The sequence below is a fragment of the Gracilinanus agilis genome, chromosome 2, assembly GCF_016433145.1.
Source record: "Gracilinanus agilis isolate LMUSP501 chromosome 2, AgileGrace, whole genome shotgun sequence".
Classification (NCBI taxonomy): Eukaryota; Metazoa; Chordata; class Mammalia; order Didelphimorphia; family Didelphidae; genus Gracilinanus; species Gracilinanus agilis.
Genome location: NC_058131.1, coordinates 113,672,357 through 113,692,845, shown reverse-complemented (window position 1 = coordinate 113,692,845; position 20,489 = coordinate 113,672,357). Strand labels below are relative to the sequence as shown.

Genomic DNA, 20,489 nt, shown 5'->3' with positions numbered 1-20,489 from the left:
AAGAAATGAAACAAAACTTTAGAAAAACAAGTCAAAAATGATTTTATAAATGGAAGTGCCAGAGAAAAACATTGGAAAAGAAGTGAGTGGTATTACAGATATGAAAAGTTAATTAACAGCGTGGAACAAAAAGTACAAAACCTTACCTAAGAAGATACTTCCCTGAAAATTAGAAAGGAACTGAAGAGAAGATAATGACTATATCAGATAACAGGAAATATTAAAAACAAGATTGAAAAAATAGAAGAAAAACATATCTCATATTATATCAGCCAAAACAATTGATCAGGAAAAATTAAATTTGGACTTTCCTCAACTGATAAATGGTCAAAGGATATAAACAGACAATTATCAAATGAAGAAATTAAAACTATAGACATATGAAAAAAATGCTACAAATCACTATTAATCAGAGAAATACAAATGAAAAGAACTCTGAGATACCACCTTATATCTATCAGATTGGAGGGAATGTGGGAGATGTGGAACATTAATACACTGTTGGTGGAATAGTGAACTGATTATAACCATTTGGAAAGTAATAAAGAACCACACTCAAAGGGCCATAAAACCTATGCATACAGAAATACTATATGATAGTCAACTGGGAAGTGCTAAACTATCAGCAAAACAAGTTTCCAAGATAACCACAAATGATTTATGATAAAAAATGCTATCCACAGCTAAAGGAGGAACATTGAAGTATGATTGCAGATCAAAGCATGCCATCTTTCACTTTATTTCCTTCGTGAGTTTTTTATTGTATGTGTGATGTGTCTAGTGTCATGATATGGAGAACACGGAAATATATATGACAGCACTGTTATAATCGACATCAGACTATTTATTGCTTTGTGGGGTGCAGGGAAAGAATCTGAATCAAAAAATGTCAGAAAACAAGCATCAAAAATTGTTTCTTCATGCAATTGAAAAAAACTTTAAAAGTTAAAAAAAAATGGACTTTACTCCTCTTGAAAGTCAAAAAACAAAAACTCTCCAAATTCCCCAAGCCCATAGGTGTTAAATTACAAAAAAAAAAATCACAAAACTGCCCAGAACTATAAGGCAAAATGGAAAACATAAAGAATGAACCATCATCTCATGAAAGAAATCCCAAAATTAAAACTCCCAGGAATACTATTATAGTCCAAATCCAAAGGAACTAGGTAAAAGGTTAGCAAAATGTGGAATGCTAGCCACACTGGCCAAATCTAGTCTGCTCCCTGTTTCTGTGTGAAGAATGTTTTTAATATTCTTAACTAAAATTTTATTGTATTTAATAATATTAAACTCACTCTTAGCTCTCAGGAATAAAAAACAGGAAGTGAAGTTTGCCAACCAAGGCTTTAGGTCAAAATAAAAATACTGCAAAGTCAGGAAAAAAAATTGAAGTACTGAGGAATCACATACTATTTAGGAGCCACACTATGAAGAAGCAGAGAGCTTAGAATATGATATTCCAAAAGGCAAAAGATATAGGCTTACAACCATGAATAATTTACCTGGCAAAACTGAGTATAATCCTATTGGGGGGGAGGTAATGATCTTTAATGGAGAAGTATTCCTTCTAAATATTCCTAATAAAAAGAACAGACCTCCAAAGAAACTATGAAGTGAAAACAGAAAGAAATATAAAATGGCAAACAACAATCTATCACAAGGCACTAAACGAAGAGAAATTATTTACATTCTAATGTGGGGAGATGATACATGTGTCCCTCCAGAACCATATCATCCTCAAAAGCCATAGAGGGAATATAATCAGACAGAAAGCCTGGGAATTGTTCTTTTCTGTTTTGATGATCTGAAAAGAATGGAAAAGAAGAGGAGGAGGAAATTACCAAGAGGCAAATGTTTGGAAAAACTTAAGAATTAGAGATGCTTCAAAATGGAATGGGCTACATGGAGAGAGGTAGGAGCTAGAGGCAGATAGACTTGAGAGTTAAAGAAGACCTAAGTTAAAATCTTCCTTCTGATAATAAATGTTGTGTGACCCAAGGCGAATACCTTAAACTCTCAGCCTCAGTATCTTTGAGAGCCAGACTTGGAGCTAACAAAGACCTAAGCTCAAATCTTCCTTCAGACCCAAATCTATTTGCTGTGTGACCCAAGACAAGTACCTTAAACTCTCAGCCTCAGTGTCTTCACCTGTAAAATGGAGATTTTACTGTCTACCTCACAAGTTATTGTGAAAATCAAATGAGATAATATGTGTATAAATGTTAGCTATTTTTACCATCATCATTAATAGGTTCCCTCTTCCTGTAGATCTTTAAGCAGAGATTGGCCTACTACTTTAAATCAATTAATAAACATCTATTACTATATAATAAACATGCCTATAATATGCTAGGTTATGAGGTATACAAAAAAATGGAATAGTCCCTGCCTTCAAGGATTATTCTAGATGGGGAGACAACATGTTATAGCAGAGATTCTTTTTTGGGTATAGGTTGTTCTAGATGGCCACCTAAGGTCCTATCCAACTCTAAAATTCTGAGTTTGTGTGATAAAAAACAAAGTTTCTGCCTTCTAGAGTTTATATATCACGGGAAAAATGTCCAAATATAAAATATACAGGAATTATTTTTTGGAGTGGGAGGCACTAAAGAGAGTCTTCTTGTAGCACATGACATCTGAGTTTTAAAGCAAGCAAGGAATACTATAAATCAGATAATTCGTTACAGATGGGGATAGGAGGTGTAAGTGAAGAGGAGATAGTCTATGTCAAAACATGAAGATGGGATCTTGTGGATAAGGGACATCAAACAGATCAGTATGGCATGATATATGTAAAGGGGAATAATGTGCAATAAGTCTGGAAAGAGAGGTTGATGCTAGATTATAAGAAGCTTTAAAACCCAAAAGGAAGTTTGTATTTTCTCTTATAGGTTATTAGATTCTTGAGATTCTTAACAGGAGAGTAGGGTGGTCAGACCTTTGCTTTAGGAATATCACTTTGCAAATTTGATGATAAAGAGATCACTGGTTACCTTGGAGAGTGTAGTTTCAATGGGTACAGATAGGGAAACCCTACTGTGGAAGGAAAATTCCTTCACTAGTTAGAACAACATTTTTGTAACTGATAGTCTTAGAATGAAAAGTATTTAATAAGTGATTACTCTGTGTCAAATACTGGGGATTCTAATGCAAAGGTGAGACAGTTCCCAACTTCGAGGAGCTTACATTCTAAAGGAGGTAGTGGCTAGGGAAGAGGATTATGGTCTGGGAAGTCATGAAGATGCTGAGAAGGAAAACAGAGAAATCTATTAACACAATTTCCCAAGCAATGGTAATGATGAATTAAGCAGTGGAAAAGTTGAGGGATGGGAGAGAGGAGGAAGATGCATAGAGTCAACAATGCTCAAAGTGAAAATGAAGACATGATCTCAGGTAGTTGCTTGAGGCATTAGGAAGTTAAGTGACTTGTTTACCATTTAGTTAGTTTCTGTTAAAGGCAGGACTTTTTATTTTTTGCTGGCTCTCTTTCCACTATGATAAATAAGGAACTGTTAAAGGTGATTCCAAATAAGTGATACAAAGAAGTATATATGATCTTTATTTTGAAGGATCCAGTATGGGAGATATCAAAGAACATCAACAAATAACTAAAACCATTTACAAAAAGAAGTATAAGTGACATATGAATGATCCAGAGATTAAATGTTGTAGGAGGTCAGGGAAGGGAAAGATCACATGAGCTAGAAAGAGCAGAGAAGATTCCAGTAAAGGAAGTAGTTGGTTGTGATATGAGATGTAGGGGAAAGAATTAGGGAGAGAGGAGAAACAGGATTTTAGTAGGCAGGGGTTGTGGAGGAAGGCATTTCTAGCAGAGAAAACAGTATAAATAAAACTAGGAAGATCAAATCCCTGCTACATTCAAGGAAAGGCACACAGACCAATTTGACTAGAGAACAGGATTTATATGCAGAAGTGGAGTAAAAAATAAGGCTGAGGTCACATTCAGAGTGCTTTGGATAAGGCTAAGGAGGTTAAGGAATTTACATTTCATCTTAAATAATGGAAAGTCTATGTAGTTTTTCAAACCAGGTTTTGTACTATGGTAGAGGAGTGATATAACATGGGCCTAAACTAAGTTGCTAGAAGTGGCAGTGGATAGAAAGGGCAGAAGTCAATTATTCTTACCTTCTGAAGCCAAATATATAGCTAAAAGTACATATATAGCCATCAAATTAGCCATACTCACCCAAAGAATACTTAAATAGAAAAAAAATCCAAAAACTGAAGGACTTCTACAGTTCAGCCACATTTCATCTGAAGAACTTTATCTATCTGAACTATTAATGTCATATTTTTCCTACCTTCACAATACTTTTCTATTTGTATAGTGTTTTTCTTTCTATTAATTTCATGTCCTTTCCTATTTCATTCTTATAATTCTATGAAATTCATAAATGAAACAGGCATAAGAAATAAGGGACTCTTTAAATTTTACTGGATCAGGATTAGAAACCAAGTATTCTTATTGTTTTCCCCCCACAATATTCAATGCTAGACAAATTCTAGACAAATTTCTAAAATAGTCTCCCATTGTAGTGTATTTATGAAAATAATTTAAATGTTTTAAAATTAATGACCATTCCGTTGACATCTGTTCTGTAAGAAGGATATTTCACATATAAGATACTAAAAAAGACTCATAGATAAAATTGATTTATTTCTTAAAGAAAAAAAAAAGATGAATTTCAAAATAAAGCCTTGAAATTTACCTCCTAAACTTATCTTTTTTGTCCTTTACATCATCAACTTCATTATGTGTGAACAGGTCAGCTATACGTGTAAGGAGGTTTGCATTAATACAATTCATGTTGCATGGGGTGGAAACTATAGCATTCATGTGTTTATGGCAATAATGAATACACTGTTCAACCTACAAAGAAGAAAAAAGACAACGAATATTGAAAATAATAGGGTGAATGTTGGTGCTTCTGTATTTATTAAAAAGTTCACATGATAAACATTTATGATGGGCCTAACCCAAGTATATAATACTAAATTTTGTCTAATATTGATACCATTGCAAAGACAATATGGCAAGTGAAGTTTTAAATTTACAGAATACTTAAGTGTAGGTATTTTTGAATGTCTTAAAGTCTTCCAACTCATGGCACAGAAACTAAAAGTCTTATCACTAGGCTGAACCATCTTGATAGTGCTCTTGGTCTATCATAACTGTTCAAGACTCAAAACTATAAAAAGTTTATAAACTTAAAAAGAATACAAACAACAATGTGGTATAATTAAAATAATTTCACCAGTTATTGCATCAAAATTTACATTAAAACCACATATATGACATTTATGAAATAAATTTAAGAATTAACAATGGAAAAGAAAAATGAAAAACGTGCATATTTTAATGAGTGAAATTTACATCTAAGTCATGAGATTTTTGTGATGGACCACTAATTTAAAAAAATATTTAATGTTTTGCATACATATGGTATTTTTATTAGTTAATATAAAAGATTTGTGATTTCATTCTCCACGTATGAAGGTCGCAACTCTTTATGATTAAGTTTCATAATACTTTAGGGAAAAAAATGAACTGTGGCCAGCTTTGGGTAAAGAATATCTCTGAACTGAAATAGGTCTTCAGAGAAAGAACCCAAAGAGCATATCTCTGAGATCACGATTCAAAAACATTTTGGCTCAGGAGGAGCCTGCAATCTATTGGAAAAATTCTCAAGAACCTAGGGTCCTGACTTGGCCAAGATAAAGAATTAGAATAGGATGTTAGTGAAGACTATATGAATTAAACTTAAAATTTTTTTTTATTAAATGCCTATTGTTCACAAAGCATTGTTTTGGGTGCTGATGATATAAACACGACAGAGTTCATGACACCTAGGAGGTAGTGACTTTGAAGAGGGGGATTCTAAGAGACAGAGGGAAGGAAAGAGAGTATTCCAGGAAGAAGCAAAAACATGGTATACAGGGAATAGCTAGCATGCTGATTTGACAAGAACAGAGGTGCTTAAATAATCCAGTGTGAATGGTTTTAAAATCCAGGTCGAAGATTCTTTATTTCATCCTACAAGCCATTAGTAGCCCATTTGAGTTTTTTGAAAAGTGAGCACTTTAATCATATTTATGTATTAAGAATATCAATTTGGCAGCTGTGTAGAGGATGATTTGGAGAGAGATCTGAAACAAAGGAGACCAATTAGTAGACTACTATAGTAGTCCTGCTGAGAGGTATAGTAAGGATCTGAAATAGGGAGATTGGGGAAATTGTGGAAAGTAGTGAATGCAAGAGATGTAGAGCTAAAATCGATAAGACTTGGGAATTGATTAGACTTGTGGGATGAGGAAGGGAAAAGTTAAGGATGATTCTTTCTTATCACCCAGGTGTGTTTCCCTACCCTCCAACCCTATTCAACTAGTTTTTAGTAATGCCTAACAACTTGTTTCCTTTTGTCTCCTGCCTAGTTCAGCCCTCATCACTTCTCACCATCATTACCTCTCTGCCTCCATTCCCTACTCCCCAATCCATTCTCCACTCAGCTGCCAAATGAGATCTCTTAGATAGATAAGACAGATATTACCACGTCACCACTTGTGACATTCTGTGCCTGGAATCTTATACATTTGGAATACATTCCTTTCTCATGTCCTTCTCTTAAGAGTCTTTAGGTTAGTCTTAGCACAGCCCAGGCATCACCTTAGACAAAAGGCTTTTTCCTTGGCTCTTGGCCAATTACTTTACATTTACTTATTTATATACATGTTGCATCCCCTGTAAAACACAAACTTTTTGAGAACTATGACTATTTTGCTTTTGTTTCCTTCTCTCTCCCTCTAGGCCTTGCACATAGTAGGCACTTATTAAGTGTTTAAACAGAAGTGAGACAAGGGCTCAGAATGGGGTTTTGGGAATCTAACTGGTAGGAAAATAATAACAACATGTCACAGAAATATAGAAATACTTTTTATCACTGCATTTACAAAATGATCATTTATAATATCATTTTTGTTGATGTTTTATTAGATAAAATCAAACCTAAGTATGAACATTTATTAATTTTTTTGTAAGTCTATATAAAATTCCCATTAAAAATTTGGGCATAACTTCTTTATTCCTTGTAATACATGTAATAGCAGACAATTTTACACTAAGTATTAACTTAAAATTAATCATTTTAACTTCCTTTAAGGTGGTTGTCAAAATAAAATTAGTTTGAGGGGCAAACATGTAATTGTTTTGCTTCATGCTATCTAAGAATAAGGTCTCTACATTTAATGGTATATAAGAAATGATAATAATAACAGCTCATTGTTATACAACATTTTAAGTTTTGGAAAGAGTTTACTTTAAAAATCTCATTATTATCTCTGACCATCTGCAACACTCCCCAAATTGGAATCTCTAAAAATCAGCAAGTTCTTCCCCAAAACAATTTTGTTCAGGATTCTTTTTTTTCTAAAAGGGGTTATTAGATACATTAAAAAAAACTAAACAATTTGGAATGAAAACATGTAACAGGACTTCACAGATACCTGAATAATGAAAGGTCAAAATGTGTCTGATGATAGAGCATTCCCAATACAAAGAAGTAAAATGTTGTTGTAGTAAAAAGCTTTTTTGAATACTTACTAATGAATCCATCTTCAAAAATTCAGAAGAAATTAGAATTGAAATGACATTTCCTGGTTCTAAAAACAAATGGGAAAAATGATTAATTCATTTATCTCTTCCTTTATTTATGACAGAATCTCCATACAACAGACTTAACTGTCAATGGAAATAATGAAATGTATATCTTACTATACAATATAGATCAGATATTCATCAGTAAATTAAAACTTAAATTCAGGATATAGTGAAAATAAGCTGCAAATCTGTACTGGAATCAGATACATACCAAGTATATTCAAGTTCCCTTTTCACAAAAGAAAAAAAACCACAAAACACAAAAAAACTAAAAAATAAGCAACTAAACTAAAACTCAAATTTCAAGATGATCCATTATCACATCTCCTCATTGGAAACATAAAAAACAAGGAGGGATGATTTAATATCATTAGAATTGTTCCAATGGAGCTTGATATGGTTAATATATTAGACAATTCAAGGCTTCTAAAAAGAAGTAAAATATCACTACTAAAGAAGTTCTCAAACTTCCTAAATATAGAATAACTGAGCCTTAAGAGTGTACTCATTAGGAAGTTGGAGGGGGAGGGGGCCTTTAGTTGATATGATGATGTATAGAAGGGAAAAAAGATTTGCTTTTGTTCCCATTATGAAAACATGGTTATTTAAGGTGTTATTTCATATAGACATTTATAAGAGCTAAGATGCATACAGCATCCTGTCTCATTAAGAATGGTTTCATGATTTTGTGATTCACCTTTGCTAGCAAATTATTTTGATCACTGGTAATAGTGTTACATAAGAGATAGTCTTAGAGTTGAAAAGTCTTAGATTACAATTTGGTCAAAGGCAAACACTAGCTATTTTGCCATGGACAAATGGCTTACCTTCTCAGTTTCTTAGGCAACTGTCTAAGAGTAAAAGCTGATGATTAGCATTGGTGGAGGAAATTTCCATCGACTGATGAAAGCACACCCCCTATCAAAGCATATATATTATCATATCAGGAAGATCCAGTGCTTTAAGAGTCAGAACTTCACTCATGAGGCAGTTTTGCAAGCTTGAAAACCAAATGGAAAAAGCTATAAAGAATTTGTCTTGTGTAAGATGTTTTTATTAGATGGTACAATGTGTTCTCTGGCTTTATTCTCTAAAAAATGACTTGGAAAATGTCATATTTAACATCTGGAGAGTTATTCATTTGCCACAAATTTCACTACAATTTACTAAAGAAGAATGGATGATGTGTCAGTTTCCTAGAAGACTATTGCCAATATGGACTTGAACACTGCTTTCTGAACAATTTTTCACATCTTGTTATTGGCATACACAAAGCAACTACTGGGTGGCATTCCAACTTTTTAATCTATCAAATAAGCACTTTTACCTAAAGTGGGTATCTCACAATTCTCATTCTCCTTAGAGTTCCTTTTCACATACTGTATCAACCAGTTGAAGATGTGAACATCACAGTGAACTGAAATGTCCACCTCTTCCCAGCGCTGGGCATCCACAGAGAGATATTCAGCAAAATACTTCATTTCTGATATCAAAAGATCTCGAGGGCAAGTAAAATCTTCTTTCAGGTTTTTTGCTTCATCACATACATGAATCACCATATTTGGCCTTCATTTAGAAAGTTACAAAGAGATGTTATCAGAGTTTGAAAAGAAGAGTCAAACCACATTCATTACAAACAGGGAGATAAAAACTGAATATATGGAATTCAAGCAGTTTCATGGAATCGTAAATTTTGAGGTTTTTTAAAAATTGCCCAACAAAGTAAATTTAATACAATTTCTAATTTTATGAATGTTAAAACATGACTAAAAATAACTTTTAAAAAACGAATGTAATTTCATAGATAGTCCCTTTTTGGTTATTAGTAATGAACACAAATTAAATGTAACCCATTTTAAGCTAGACTTCAAAAAGGAATTAGTATTTCCACTTTACAAAAACAGCACAGAGAAATTAAATAAGAGCAGAATTCTTGACATGAACATACAACCTCAGTTTCTTAAATAAGAGTGGTAAATTATTACAGGAGATTAATAAATGAAGAAGGGAATTAAAATACTTAAAATCCTTTGTTAGTATTTTTAAATGGAAAAGAATATAAAAGTTTTAAGGACTATAAGGACAAAGACAAAAGTCACAAACAATGAGAAGGCAAGGATTTGTTTTGATCTACTTTCTAAATATCTTTGGATGGCGGAAGTACTACCCACATTGAAAAGATCATGAGATAAATGGCTATAAACAATAAAAAAATTGTAAATTTACTTACCTTTTTAAAAAAGTTTAAATAATGAGGAGACACTGTAGTATAGGAGACTGTGGCACAATGGAAAGGGCAATGGCCTTGGAGTCAGAGGACATGAATTCAAATGTTACCTTCGATGCTCACTACTTTTGTGACCTTGGGTTTCAGTTTCCTTATTTGTAAAATGAGGGGGTTATACTGCATAATTTCTAAAGTACTTCTAGCCTTGGATCTATGATCCCACAAAGTCTATCTTTCTGTATTGATTTGTAAAATTTATACCTGAAATGGTTAATATTTGGTAAAAAGAGTCTGATATCAAGTCTGAGTGGTATTAGTTAAACTTAATGAAAAATTTCAATATGTTATAAGGTAGCTAAGCAAAAAAATTTACAGAGGGGCAGCTGGGTAGCTCAGTGGATTGAGAGCCAGGCCTAGAGACAGGAGGTCCTAGGTTCAAATCCAGCCTCAGACACTTCCCAGCTGTGTGACCCTGGGCAAGTCACTTGACCCCCATTGCCTACCCTTGCCAATCTTCCATCTATAAGTCAATACACAGAAGTTAAGGGTTTAAAGTTTAAAAAAAAAAAAAAAATTTACAGAGACTGCAATCAAATCTAGACTTTCCAGTTATAAAGTCAATGAAAGAAAAAAATTCTCTCTTCAAAGTTTTCATTGTATTTGCAACTATAAATGTAAAAATAAAGTTAAATTTACCAAGAGATGTAAATTAGTAATGAGCCATAAATTAGGATTTTACGCGACAACCTGAAACCAAGTTTTGATAATATTGTAATTTAATACTTTTATGTTTCAGAAAGGAACTTATGAAAATATCTATTATATACCTTAAAATTTTAAAATGATATTAGTTCTTATCTAATGAACAATTAGTCTCTTACCCTTCTGTTTCATCAGCCTTTTCTTCATCTTTATGAGCTGTACAGTTTTCATTTTCTGAAGAACAATTCCTTGTGGAAACTATACTAGGTCTTCCTTAAATACAAAAACAAACACAAATTTTAAAAAAAGGTTAAGAGTTTGTGACTTAACTTGGGTTCTAACATAATAAGTCATAGTAATGGAAACTATCCATTCATATTATACACAAACTGAAGGCACTATAAATTAATTTTTCTAACAGTGGCTGAAAGGACAATAACAGAGAAAAGAAACCATAAATTGTTAATAAGGCAAGCCAAGCTTTTTAAAATACAGCATCAGTATTATGTTTGTATGGCAGGTACTTAAAAGGGGATTTAATGGGGGAAAAATAAACAGCTAATGATAGATTTCTTTCTTCACAGAAGGAATTGTTTTAGACTAATGAATGCTTTTAATCTGAAGCTGAGATAAAAATCATTTAGCACGTATTAAGTGTATTGAATATGAGCAACTGTTTTGACTGTCCTTACTGAAAACCACTCTTCTAAAATAACAATAACCAATTAGTGGAGTTCCTGAACAGTAGGAAAGCTACTTTTCTAAAGAAGAAAAGTAATATCTTTCAAAGAAAAAATGAATGAAAAAGCATAAAATTCTTACTATGTATATACTAACAGATAAAACTAGAGAAAAGAGCGTCTGCCCTCAAGGAACTCATATTCTAATGGAAGGAAAAACACAGATGGGGGTTTCAGCTCCAAGTCAGAAAGATATGATTTAATTCCTTTATATTAAAGTACAGGAGAATATTCAAATTCTGCATTCTTAAGATTTTGTGGCATTGAATGTTATTTCGAATAAACTAGGCTGGAAAATATTTTATATGTAACAAGAAAATGTTGTTGCAGTAATGTATTACAACTTGCTTCTTAAAATTATTGAACACATATATAAGCGGAATTCATCTAGCCTTCAGGAAAAATAAAGATGACACAAATTGTGGATTAATCCTAAAGCTTACCTGTTTTGGAAACGGAATTCTGTCTAAGAGGTGGCTCCTGAAATTCTCCTTGTGTGTCAAGGAGTGAGGATTTGATGTAAGTTGCTAAGTTTTCAACAGGACTTCCTCCAGTTGCCATCAGAGGGCTATATTGGTTGTCAACAGGTGAACTTCCACTGATTTTCAGTTCATCAAATCTTTTTGCACACTGACATGAAATTAAATGAATGATAGAAGGTAAGAAAACAAGTATTTTGGTGCCATATGTTCCTTAACTATAAACAATAATTTAATATCTGCAGATATTACTCTAGGTTTGTGTTGCTCAGCAATTATCAAAAATCTCAAAATAAGTCTTTGATCTCCCTTAAAAATTTTTTAAAAGAAAGTTCAGAATTGAATTTTTTATGTCTCCATCTGCATTAACTATATTTTTCTGCTCTATTTGTGCCATCAGCTGGTAATTTCATAATTTAATTTTAAACTTTGGCTTCTAGCTTTTACTTTTATCACTTGCTACTAGGTTTTGTTGATTATACATAATTGCTGATGGTTTATGTGGATTTATTTTATATCCTGCAACTTTGCAAAAGTTAATTGTTTCAAATAGTTTTCTAGCAGGTTCTCCAAGTATACCATCATATCATTTGCAAAGAGTGACAGTTTTGTTTTCTAATTGCCTATTTTTATTATCCAATTTATTTTTCTTGTCTTACTGCTATATTGGCATTTTTATTACAATACTGAAATAGTGCTAATAATAGACATCACAGCTTCGTTCATGATCTTACTAGGAAGGCTTCAAGTTTATCTCTGCTACAGATAATGCTTGCTCTTGGTTTTATTTAGATACTACTTATAATTTTAAGAAAGTCTGCCGAGTCCTTTGTTTTCCTACTATTTTTCTGTTTTATTCAGTTTTTGAGAGGAATAACTATTTTGTCAAGAGCTTTTTCTGCACCTATTGAGATAATCATATGCTTTTTGGTTTTGTTATTGATGTGGTCAGTTATGCTGAGATATTTCCTAATATTCAAGCAGCACTGTAACCCTGGTCTATAGACTAATATGTATTTTATTTTAAAAATTTGCACCAATATTCATTAAGGAAATTGGTCCAAAGTTTTCTGTTTTTTTCTCTCCCAGGTTTAGGTGTCAAAGCCATATTTGTGTTATAAAAGGAATTTGGTAGAATTCCATCTTTATTTTAAAAAATAATTGATATAGTATTATGATTAATTTTTCCTTAACTGGTAGAACTCATTTGTGAATCTATCTAGTCCTGAGGAGTTTTTCTTAAAGACAGCTTATTTATGGATTGTTTAATTTTTTTTCTAAGATAGGATTATTTAAATATTTTATTTCTTCTTCTGTTAATCTGGGCAGTTTATAGTTTGTTAAATATTCATCCATTTTACTTAGATTGTCAGTTTTAGTGGCATATAATTAGGCAAAATAGCTCCTAATGACCAAGACATAAAAGGAGATATCATAAGCAAATTAGAAAAACAGGGAACATTACCTATTAGATTTATAGATAGGAGAGCAATTTATCAATAAAACAAAGAGATGGAGAGCACTGTGAGATTTAAAATGGAAAATTTTGATTAAATTAAATTAAATTAGATTTGATTTGATTTAAATTAAATTTACAAGAGTTTGCACAAATAAAAGCTAGCATAGCCAAGATTAGAAGGAAAGCAGAAAATTGGAGAAAATTTTTCATAATTTTTTGAATAGCAGCTTCAGAGCTAAACTACAGAGAACTTTGTCAAATTTATAAGAATAAAAGCTATCCCCCAATTGATGAATGGGCAGAATATATGGACAGTTTTTGGATGAAGAAATCAAAGCCACATATAGGTACATGAAAAAATGCTCTAAATCACTACTGATTAGGGAAATGCAAATCAAAATAATTCTGAGATATCATCTCATACCTATCAGATTGGCTAAAATGACAAAAAAGTGAAATGACAAATATTGGAAGGGATGTGGAAAAAAGGGGACAGATTTACATTGCTGGTGGAATTGCAAAATGATCCAATCATTTTAGAGAGCAATTTGGAATTATGCCCAGAGTGTTATAAAACTGTGAGTATCTTTAAACCTAGCAAGATCTTACCAAAGAGATCAGGGGAAAAAGAAAAGAACCTATATGTTCCAAAATATTCATAGCAGCTCTCTTTGTGGGGGCAAAGAACTGAGAACTGAGAGAATATTCATCAATATGGGAATGGCTGAACAAATTCTGGTATATGATTGTGATGGAATACTATTATATCATTAAAAAAATGAGCAAGTTAATTTTTTTAAAAATTGGAAAGGCCCACATGAAATAATGAAGACTGAAATGAGTAAAACCAAGAGATTAAATATAATTATAGAATAACTTGGGAGTGTCCACCTCCGAAGAAAGAATGGATAAACAGAAACATGAAAGACATAATTTACATATACATATCTTATCAGGTGATGTTTTCTATGGTACAGGAAAGGAAAGGAGAGGCCAAGTTACTTGAGAATAAATTTAACTTTAAAAACAAGTAAATAAAATTTAAAAACTGCTCCTAATAATTGCCTTAATTTCATTTTTGTTGGTAATGTATTAGCTTAAAATTTTTTTATACTAGTAATTTGGCTTTCTTTTTTTAAGATAAAATTATCCAATGGTTTATCTATTTTATTGTTTTTCATAAAATCAGTTCCTAGTTTTATTTATTAGCTTGATGGTTTTTTCCCCACTTTTGATTTTACTAATCTCCTTTGATTTTTAGGATTACCATTTTGGTGTTTAATTGGGGATTCTTAATGTGTTCTTTTTCTAACTGTTTTTAGGGCCCAGTTCAAAGATCTGTACTTTCTCTCTTACTGATGTATGCATTTGGATATTAATTTTCTGCATACTAGTTGATTTGCCCTTTTCTCTCTATTCTCTCAAAAGAATTCATCTTTTAAAATTCCTCAATAATCATTTGAGGAGGTAGATGAGAGGAATCTACAGCTATGTAATGATGCATATGATGTCATATTTTATCAGTGTAGTAATTAGTTTTGCTGAATTGATTTTTCTTTTCTCCCTCTTCTAAAAATTCTTTTTTAAAAATAAGAGATGGCTCTCTGGGAGCAGGGAAGGAGAGGAACATGGGGAAAATTCTGATTGTAAGAACAAAATATTTCAACAATTTTAAAAAAGTACTCACCTTTGTGGTTAAACTCAATGAACAAATTTAAAAATGCTGATTGTTATACAGTTAATCACTCAATAAGCATAATTTTTTTTTTTAGCTAAGCAGTAAAACAGATGCTAGAGAAACAGACAAAAATAAAAACCATCCTTAATCTTAAGCTTATACTCTATGAGGGAGATATGTACACATTAAAGTATATATGGCAATTTTTAGGAGAAGCTAGGTGGTACAGTAGATAGAGTGCTGTTATTGGAATCAGGAAGATTCATCTTTGTAAGTTCAAATCCCATCTCAGCCATTTACTGTGCAACCCTAGGCAAGTCACTTAACCCTGTTGCCTAGGTTTCCTCATCTGCAAAATGAGCTGGAGAAGGAAACAGCAAATCACTCGAGTTTCCTTGTTGAGAAAACCCTAAATGGGGTCACAAAGAGATGGACATGACTAAAATGACTGAACAACCAACAAAGGAAATTTTGAGGGAAAGGCACTAGCATCTGGGGAGAAGGGAATCAAGAAAGGCCTCATGTAGAAGTATTTTAAAGAAAGCTAGTGATTCTAAGAGGTAGAGAAGAGGTGTGGTAATTTCAGGCATGGAGGGGAAGGAGAATTTCAGACTATGCAAAGGCAAAGAGTTGAGAGATGCAATAAGGAACATCAAAGCAGACCAGTTTGACTAGACCATTGTTACAGACCTCATTAGCTCTCACCTACAATATTCTACTTAGTCTCCCTGCTCAAGACACTCTGTACTCCAATTCATATCATATTCAGCTGCCAAAATGTTTCTAAAACACAGTTCTAATCATTCCCCATTCCTTCATCCCCCTTAATAAATCCCAGTGGCTCCCTATTACTTTTCAAAGAACTAACTCCTAATCTAATATTATTAGTTCAATAGTTCTTTTGCTTTCAATTTCCCTATTACTTTTAAGATCAAACATGAATTCCACAGTTTGATATTTAAAGTCTGTTATAATTTAGACTCATCCTTGCTTTCTAATCTTATACATTACATCCCTTCCATGCACTCTTTGGCCCAGCCAGTGACCTACTTGCTATTCTGATCATGACCCTTCACCTCTTTGGCACTGGGAGCCCCCATGCCTAGAATGGTCTTCCTTTTCACTCCTGACTTAAAATTCCAGGCTTCATTCCAGATCCACTCTGTTCAAATGCAATCTTTTATGGAACTCTTCTTAGCCTCCCAGTTAGTTCCTTCTGCTCAGACATTATCTTGTAACTACTCTGTATGTTTCTTTTATGTATCTATTTATGCACATTTTCTATGCCTATTAGAATATAAGCATCTTGAGGGTAGAGATCATTTATATTTTTTTCTTCATATTCTTAGTATTTAGCACAATTGACTACTGAGGTTATGAAGGGTTTTAAACTTCAAACAGAAGCACCTGAATTTGATCCTGAAAGGTCTCAGAGAGTCACCTTAGTTTACAGAACAAAGAGAGATATAATCAGAACTGTGCTTTAGGAATATAAGTTTGGCAACTGTATGGAAGATGGAATGAAGAGGGTATTTCATCTGAAACAAGAATATCAATTAAAAGGCTAATTCAATAGTTCAGGTATTGAAAAACTCAACTAGGATGGTAGCTCTGTGAGTAAAGAAAAGGGTGTGGATGCACAAGGTCTTTCAGAGAAAAATTTAACAAGACTGGAAACTGACTGGATATGTGAGGATGAAAGACAATTGGAAGTTAAGGAAAACTATAAGTTTGTCAACCTGAATAACTAGAAGGGCAATGGCTTCAACACAAAGAAGTTAGAAGTGTTAGGAAGAAGAAAAGTTTTGCTTTTGAGTCAGAGTTCAATACATTTATGGAATGTCTAATTGGAAATAATGGTGATGAAGAATCGGAACTTAGGAAAGAGACGAGGGTTAGACATAAAAAACTATGGGAGTCACCAATACACACGATACTGTGTATTGGTTCTAAGGTAAGAGCTAAGCAATGGAAGTTAAGTGACTTGCCCAGGGTCACACAGTTAGGAAGTGTCTGAGGCCAGATTTGAACCCAGGACTTCTCAATCCACTGAGCCACCCAGCTGCCCCCAATAATTTCCTTTCTTGAGGAATTTTAATCTTGAGTAGCTGTAATGGGGAAGCCTTCCTTTTCATTATCTTGATATATATATGTATTTTAAGATTTTTAAAAATTTTTTATTTTATTTTGAATATTTTTCCATAGTTACATATTTCATGTTCTTTCCCTCTCCCCCAAACTCCCCTACCCCTCTGTAGCTGACACACAATTCCACTGGGTTTTATATGTATCATTGATTAAGACCTAATTCCATATTATTCATAGTTGGACTAGAGTTATTGTTTAGTGTCTACCTCCCCAATAATATCCCCATCAGCCTATGTGTTCAAGCAGTTGTTTTTCTTCTATTGATATATTTTTTAAAAGGCTACCATTTCTCCTATTTCTTTATCTCTGGCTTTGCAAATTTGCCCACAGGTGCTATCTCCAGTAATTTCAATGATATCAAATTGATCCACTCAGTGTTTTCCACAGTCAATATCTTTTTCTTTTCACCAAAATGAGGATCACAGATTTTGGGCCTTCTTTATAGAGTGTAACCACAGCAAAGGCTAAATGATGGTCCAGCAAAATACATTGAAAAGGAACAAGTAGGAAAAGAACTAAGAACAGTCACCTCTAGGAAGGAGGTGGCTGACTGTCTAAAATGCTTTAGAGGTCAAGAAGAATGGACACTGAAAACATCAAAATTTGACATTGGTAACTTTGGGGAGAGTAGTTTCAATTGAGTGATTAGACCAGAAGCTAAAATGTTGAGAAATGAGAAAACAGAAAGAAGAGATGACAAGTATACAGACTTTTCTAGAATTTTGTCTGTGAATGTTAGAAGTAAACTTGAGATGGCAGGGTTAAGTAAGGGTTTATTAAAGATGAAGGATTAACTAGGCAGCAGAAAAATAAGTCAAAAGACGAAAGAGGGAAAGGAGATAATTGTAAAGGCATACTATGGAAATTAGGGATTGATTAGCTTTTATGAGGTGGAATATTTCAGATTTTAAATGTTTAGATAGTAATGGTGCATACTATTCATGCCAACAATCCATATAGCATTTCCAACCAATACTTTTAAATTTTAAAATGAGTACCAGAATACTCACTACAGTAGGATAATTATTCTATTCAGTAGTTTAAATTACTTTGTTACTGTTTCTACCAAACCACTTATATGGGCTTTGGCCAGGATCTGTTTAAATATTTTTTCAAATATTAAGAGATTTTATTTTAAAGCAAACATTTACATGATTAGTCCTACCTCTAACATTGTACATTAGTTAGGCACAGAATTAAAATTTTATAAGGATAATATTAAAATAAGTAAAAATGAAACAAATAATCAAAAAGGGAGAGTTGCTAGGTAACTGTTGAAAAAAGTTGTTAAAAAATTGTGACAAAATTTTGAACAATAAATCACAAAATTTTTATAATACTTTTACTATTAGAAAATGGCAAGTATCATATAAAAATGAGCATATGGTAAAGAATTAAAATCATCAGAAAATTCCATTGAATCTATTTTTGTACACAAAGTAATTCATTGTTATTTTTCTTCTACAATTCAGAGATATAGGTTTTACTTTTACGTTGGAAAATGGAATGAAAATTTACCAAAGTTCAATGAAGCCACTATTTATGAAGTTAACAGAAGGTGAATGCTTTTCTCATTTAATGAGTTAACCAAAAATATTTGAAACTGGTATTTTCTATACCACACTAAGAAGGTATAAACAAAAACAAGACATTTGTACTATGATATTTAACTAAAACAAGAAGCTTACAAATTCTGAATATCTTGCTAACAAGCAGTACATAATTATTTATACATATGCATAATTATCTTAATTACATATGTGAAATGTTTCTGTCTCTAAAATAAAGACTATATGTCTGGCAGCATGAGAAATTTACATAGCTAAATCAGTTTTCTTACATGTTTAATGAGTATAAGAAACAATTTTTATTGCCTTTTGCATTTCTAAATAATTTGTCATGAATGAATTTCTCATTTGAATGAACTAATCCATAGGAAAAACATTATTTTTGTCTCAATAGAAGTTACTCAAGAAACACACATGTTTTTATTAAATGGTTTATACCAATGATGGCAAACCTTTTAGAGATGGAGTGCTGGGTCCCTCCTCACAAGAGAGGGGAAAAAATGCTCTCATTGGACAGCTGGGTAGAGGGTGGTAAAGTGAGGAATGTCCTCACCACAGGTGAAGTGGGGGAGTGGCCTAAGTGCTTTGTTCCTCTCTAGCTCTGCCGCCTGTGAGCTGCCCACCTTATCCTCTGTGTGCTCCCACTGGGTTACTGGGCAGAGGGGTGGTGTGAAAAAATGTCATCAGGCATTTGGAGATGGGATCAGCTCCACCTGAGTCCCTCTGCCTTTCTAGTAATGAATTCTTGGCGGGGGGTTGGGGGGAATTGGTGGGGGGGGCGGAATGGGGAGGGAGGGCAGCAGCATGCCCACAGAGAGAGTTCTACATGCCATCTTTGGCACCTGTGCCAAAGCTTCACCATCAATGGTCTATGCCATTGTGAAGAGTGACCACTGGATATTATGCCAATGCCAATTCTATTTCAAATTTAACAGACTATTATTAAGCACCTGGATACACAGCTATGTGCGAAAGGTGACACAAAGGTAAGATAATAGCCTTGATCTCAAGGAATTTTTGATCTAGTATGAGATAAAAATATTTTTTTTCCTAACAGTTTACACAAAGTCTTTATAGGCTTCTTTAAATGCCAAGGTCCCTAATGCTTTAAAGAATTATAAAGACTCAACTTTTTGGGAATATATCTAAATGTGTAAACTATTACACCTTGGGAATGAATATTTGGTTGTTGGAATGTTTGGAATTTTACCTCTTTTGATGTTAATCCAGGAACTAGCCTTGCCACTGTTTCCCAGTTGATAGGCTGAGGTACTCCAATTAGAGAATAAAGGATCATGTCCAACACCATTTGGTTATTACACAGAAAATTATTGTTTTCTGAATATCCACGACTCATCTTTTAAAGCTAGGAAAAGAGAAAAAAACATTATTATTTTTACATGAAATCCCTAGTTTTCAAATATTGTATATAAAAGTAATCGTTTGTTCCTAAGAATTATTTGGTAGCAAAATACATTTTACTTAAATCAAATGCTCATGTTTAATATGAGCATTAAAACTTAAAAACTTTAAAGACTTGGAATTACACGGATATGGATATTACCTCAACTGAGACAGATTACGACCTTCCTAAGGTCTAATACTGACAGTTTTGTGAATTCTTAGGGCCAATAAAATTCATCACTTGTTGAACAATGTTTTGAGACTTTCCAGACTTGGCTAGGTAGGTCCACATTAGCAGCCAGAATATTTTACAATAAAATACAACTTAGAATTGAATTACTCTTGAAAGATTCACCTGAAAAAGACTACCATTTTAAATATTGCTGACTTACGTACCGAATAGCATTTT

At 32.9% G+C, this 20,489-nt stretch overlaps 1 protein-coding gene across 2 annotated transcripts in view; it reads right to left on the bottom strand.

Annotated features, from left to right (window-relative positions):
• Positions 1-20,033, bottom strand: part of SANBR (SANT and BTB domain regulator of CSR) — a 48,795-nt gene extending 28,762 nt beyond the window's left edge. For both annotated transcript variants that reach the window (XM_044660674.1, XM_044660675.1), the window contains exons 1-6: positions 19,887-20,033; positions 11,788-11,974; positions 10,784-10,877; positions 9,003-9,241; positions 7,619-7,677; positions 4,731-4,891 (exon numbers count right to left, since the gene is read on the bottom strand). In XM_044660674.1, the coding sequence (XP_044516609.1) occupies positions 4,731-4,891; positions 7,619-7,677; positions 9,003-9,241; positions 10,784-10,877; positions 11,788-11,974; positions 19,887-20,033 (887 nt within the window). The remainder of the gene's footprint in view (positions 1-4,730; positions 4,892-7,618; positions 7,678-9,002; positions 9,242-10,783; positions 10,878-11,787; positions 11,975-19,886) is intronic.
• Positions 20,034-20,489: the final 456 nt, after the last annotated feature.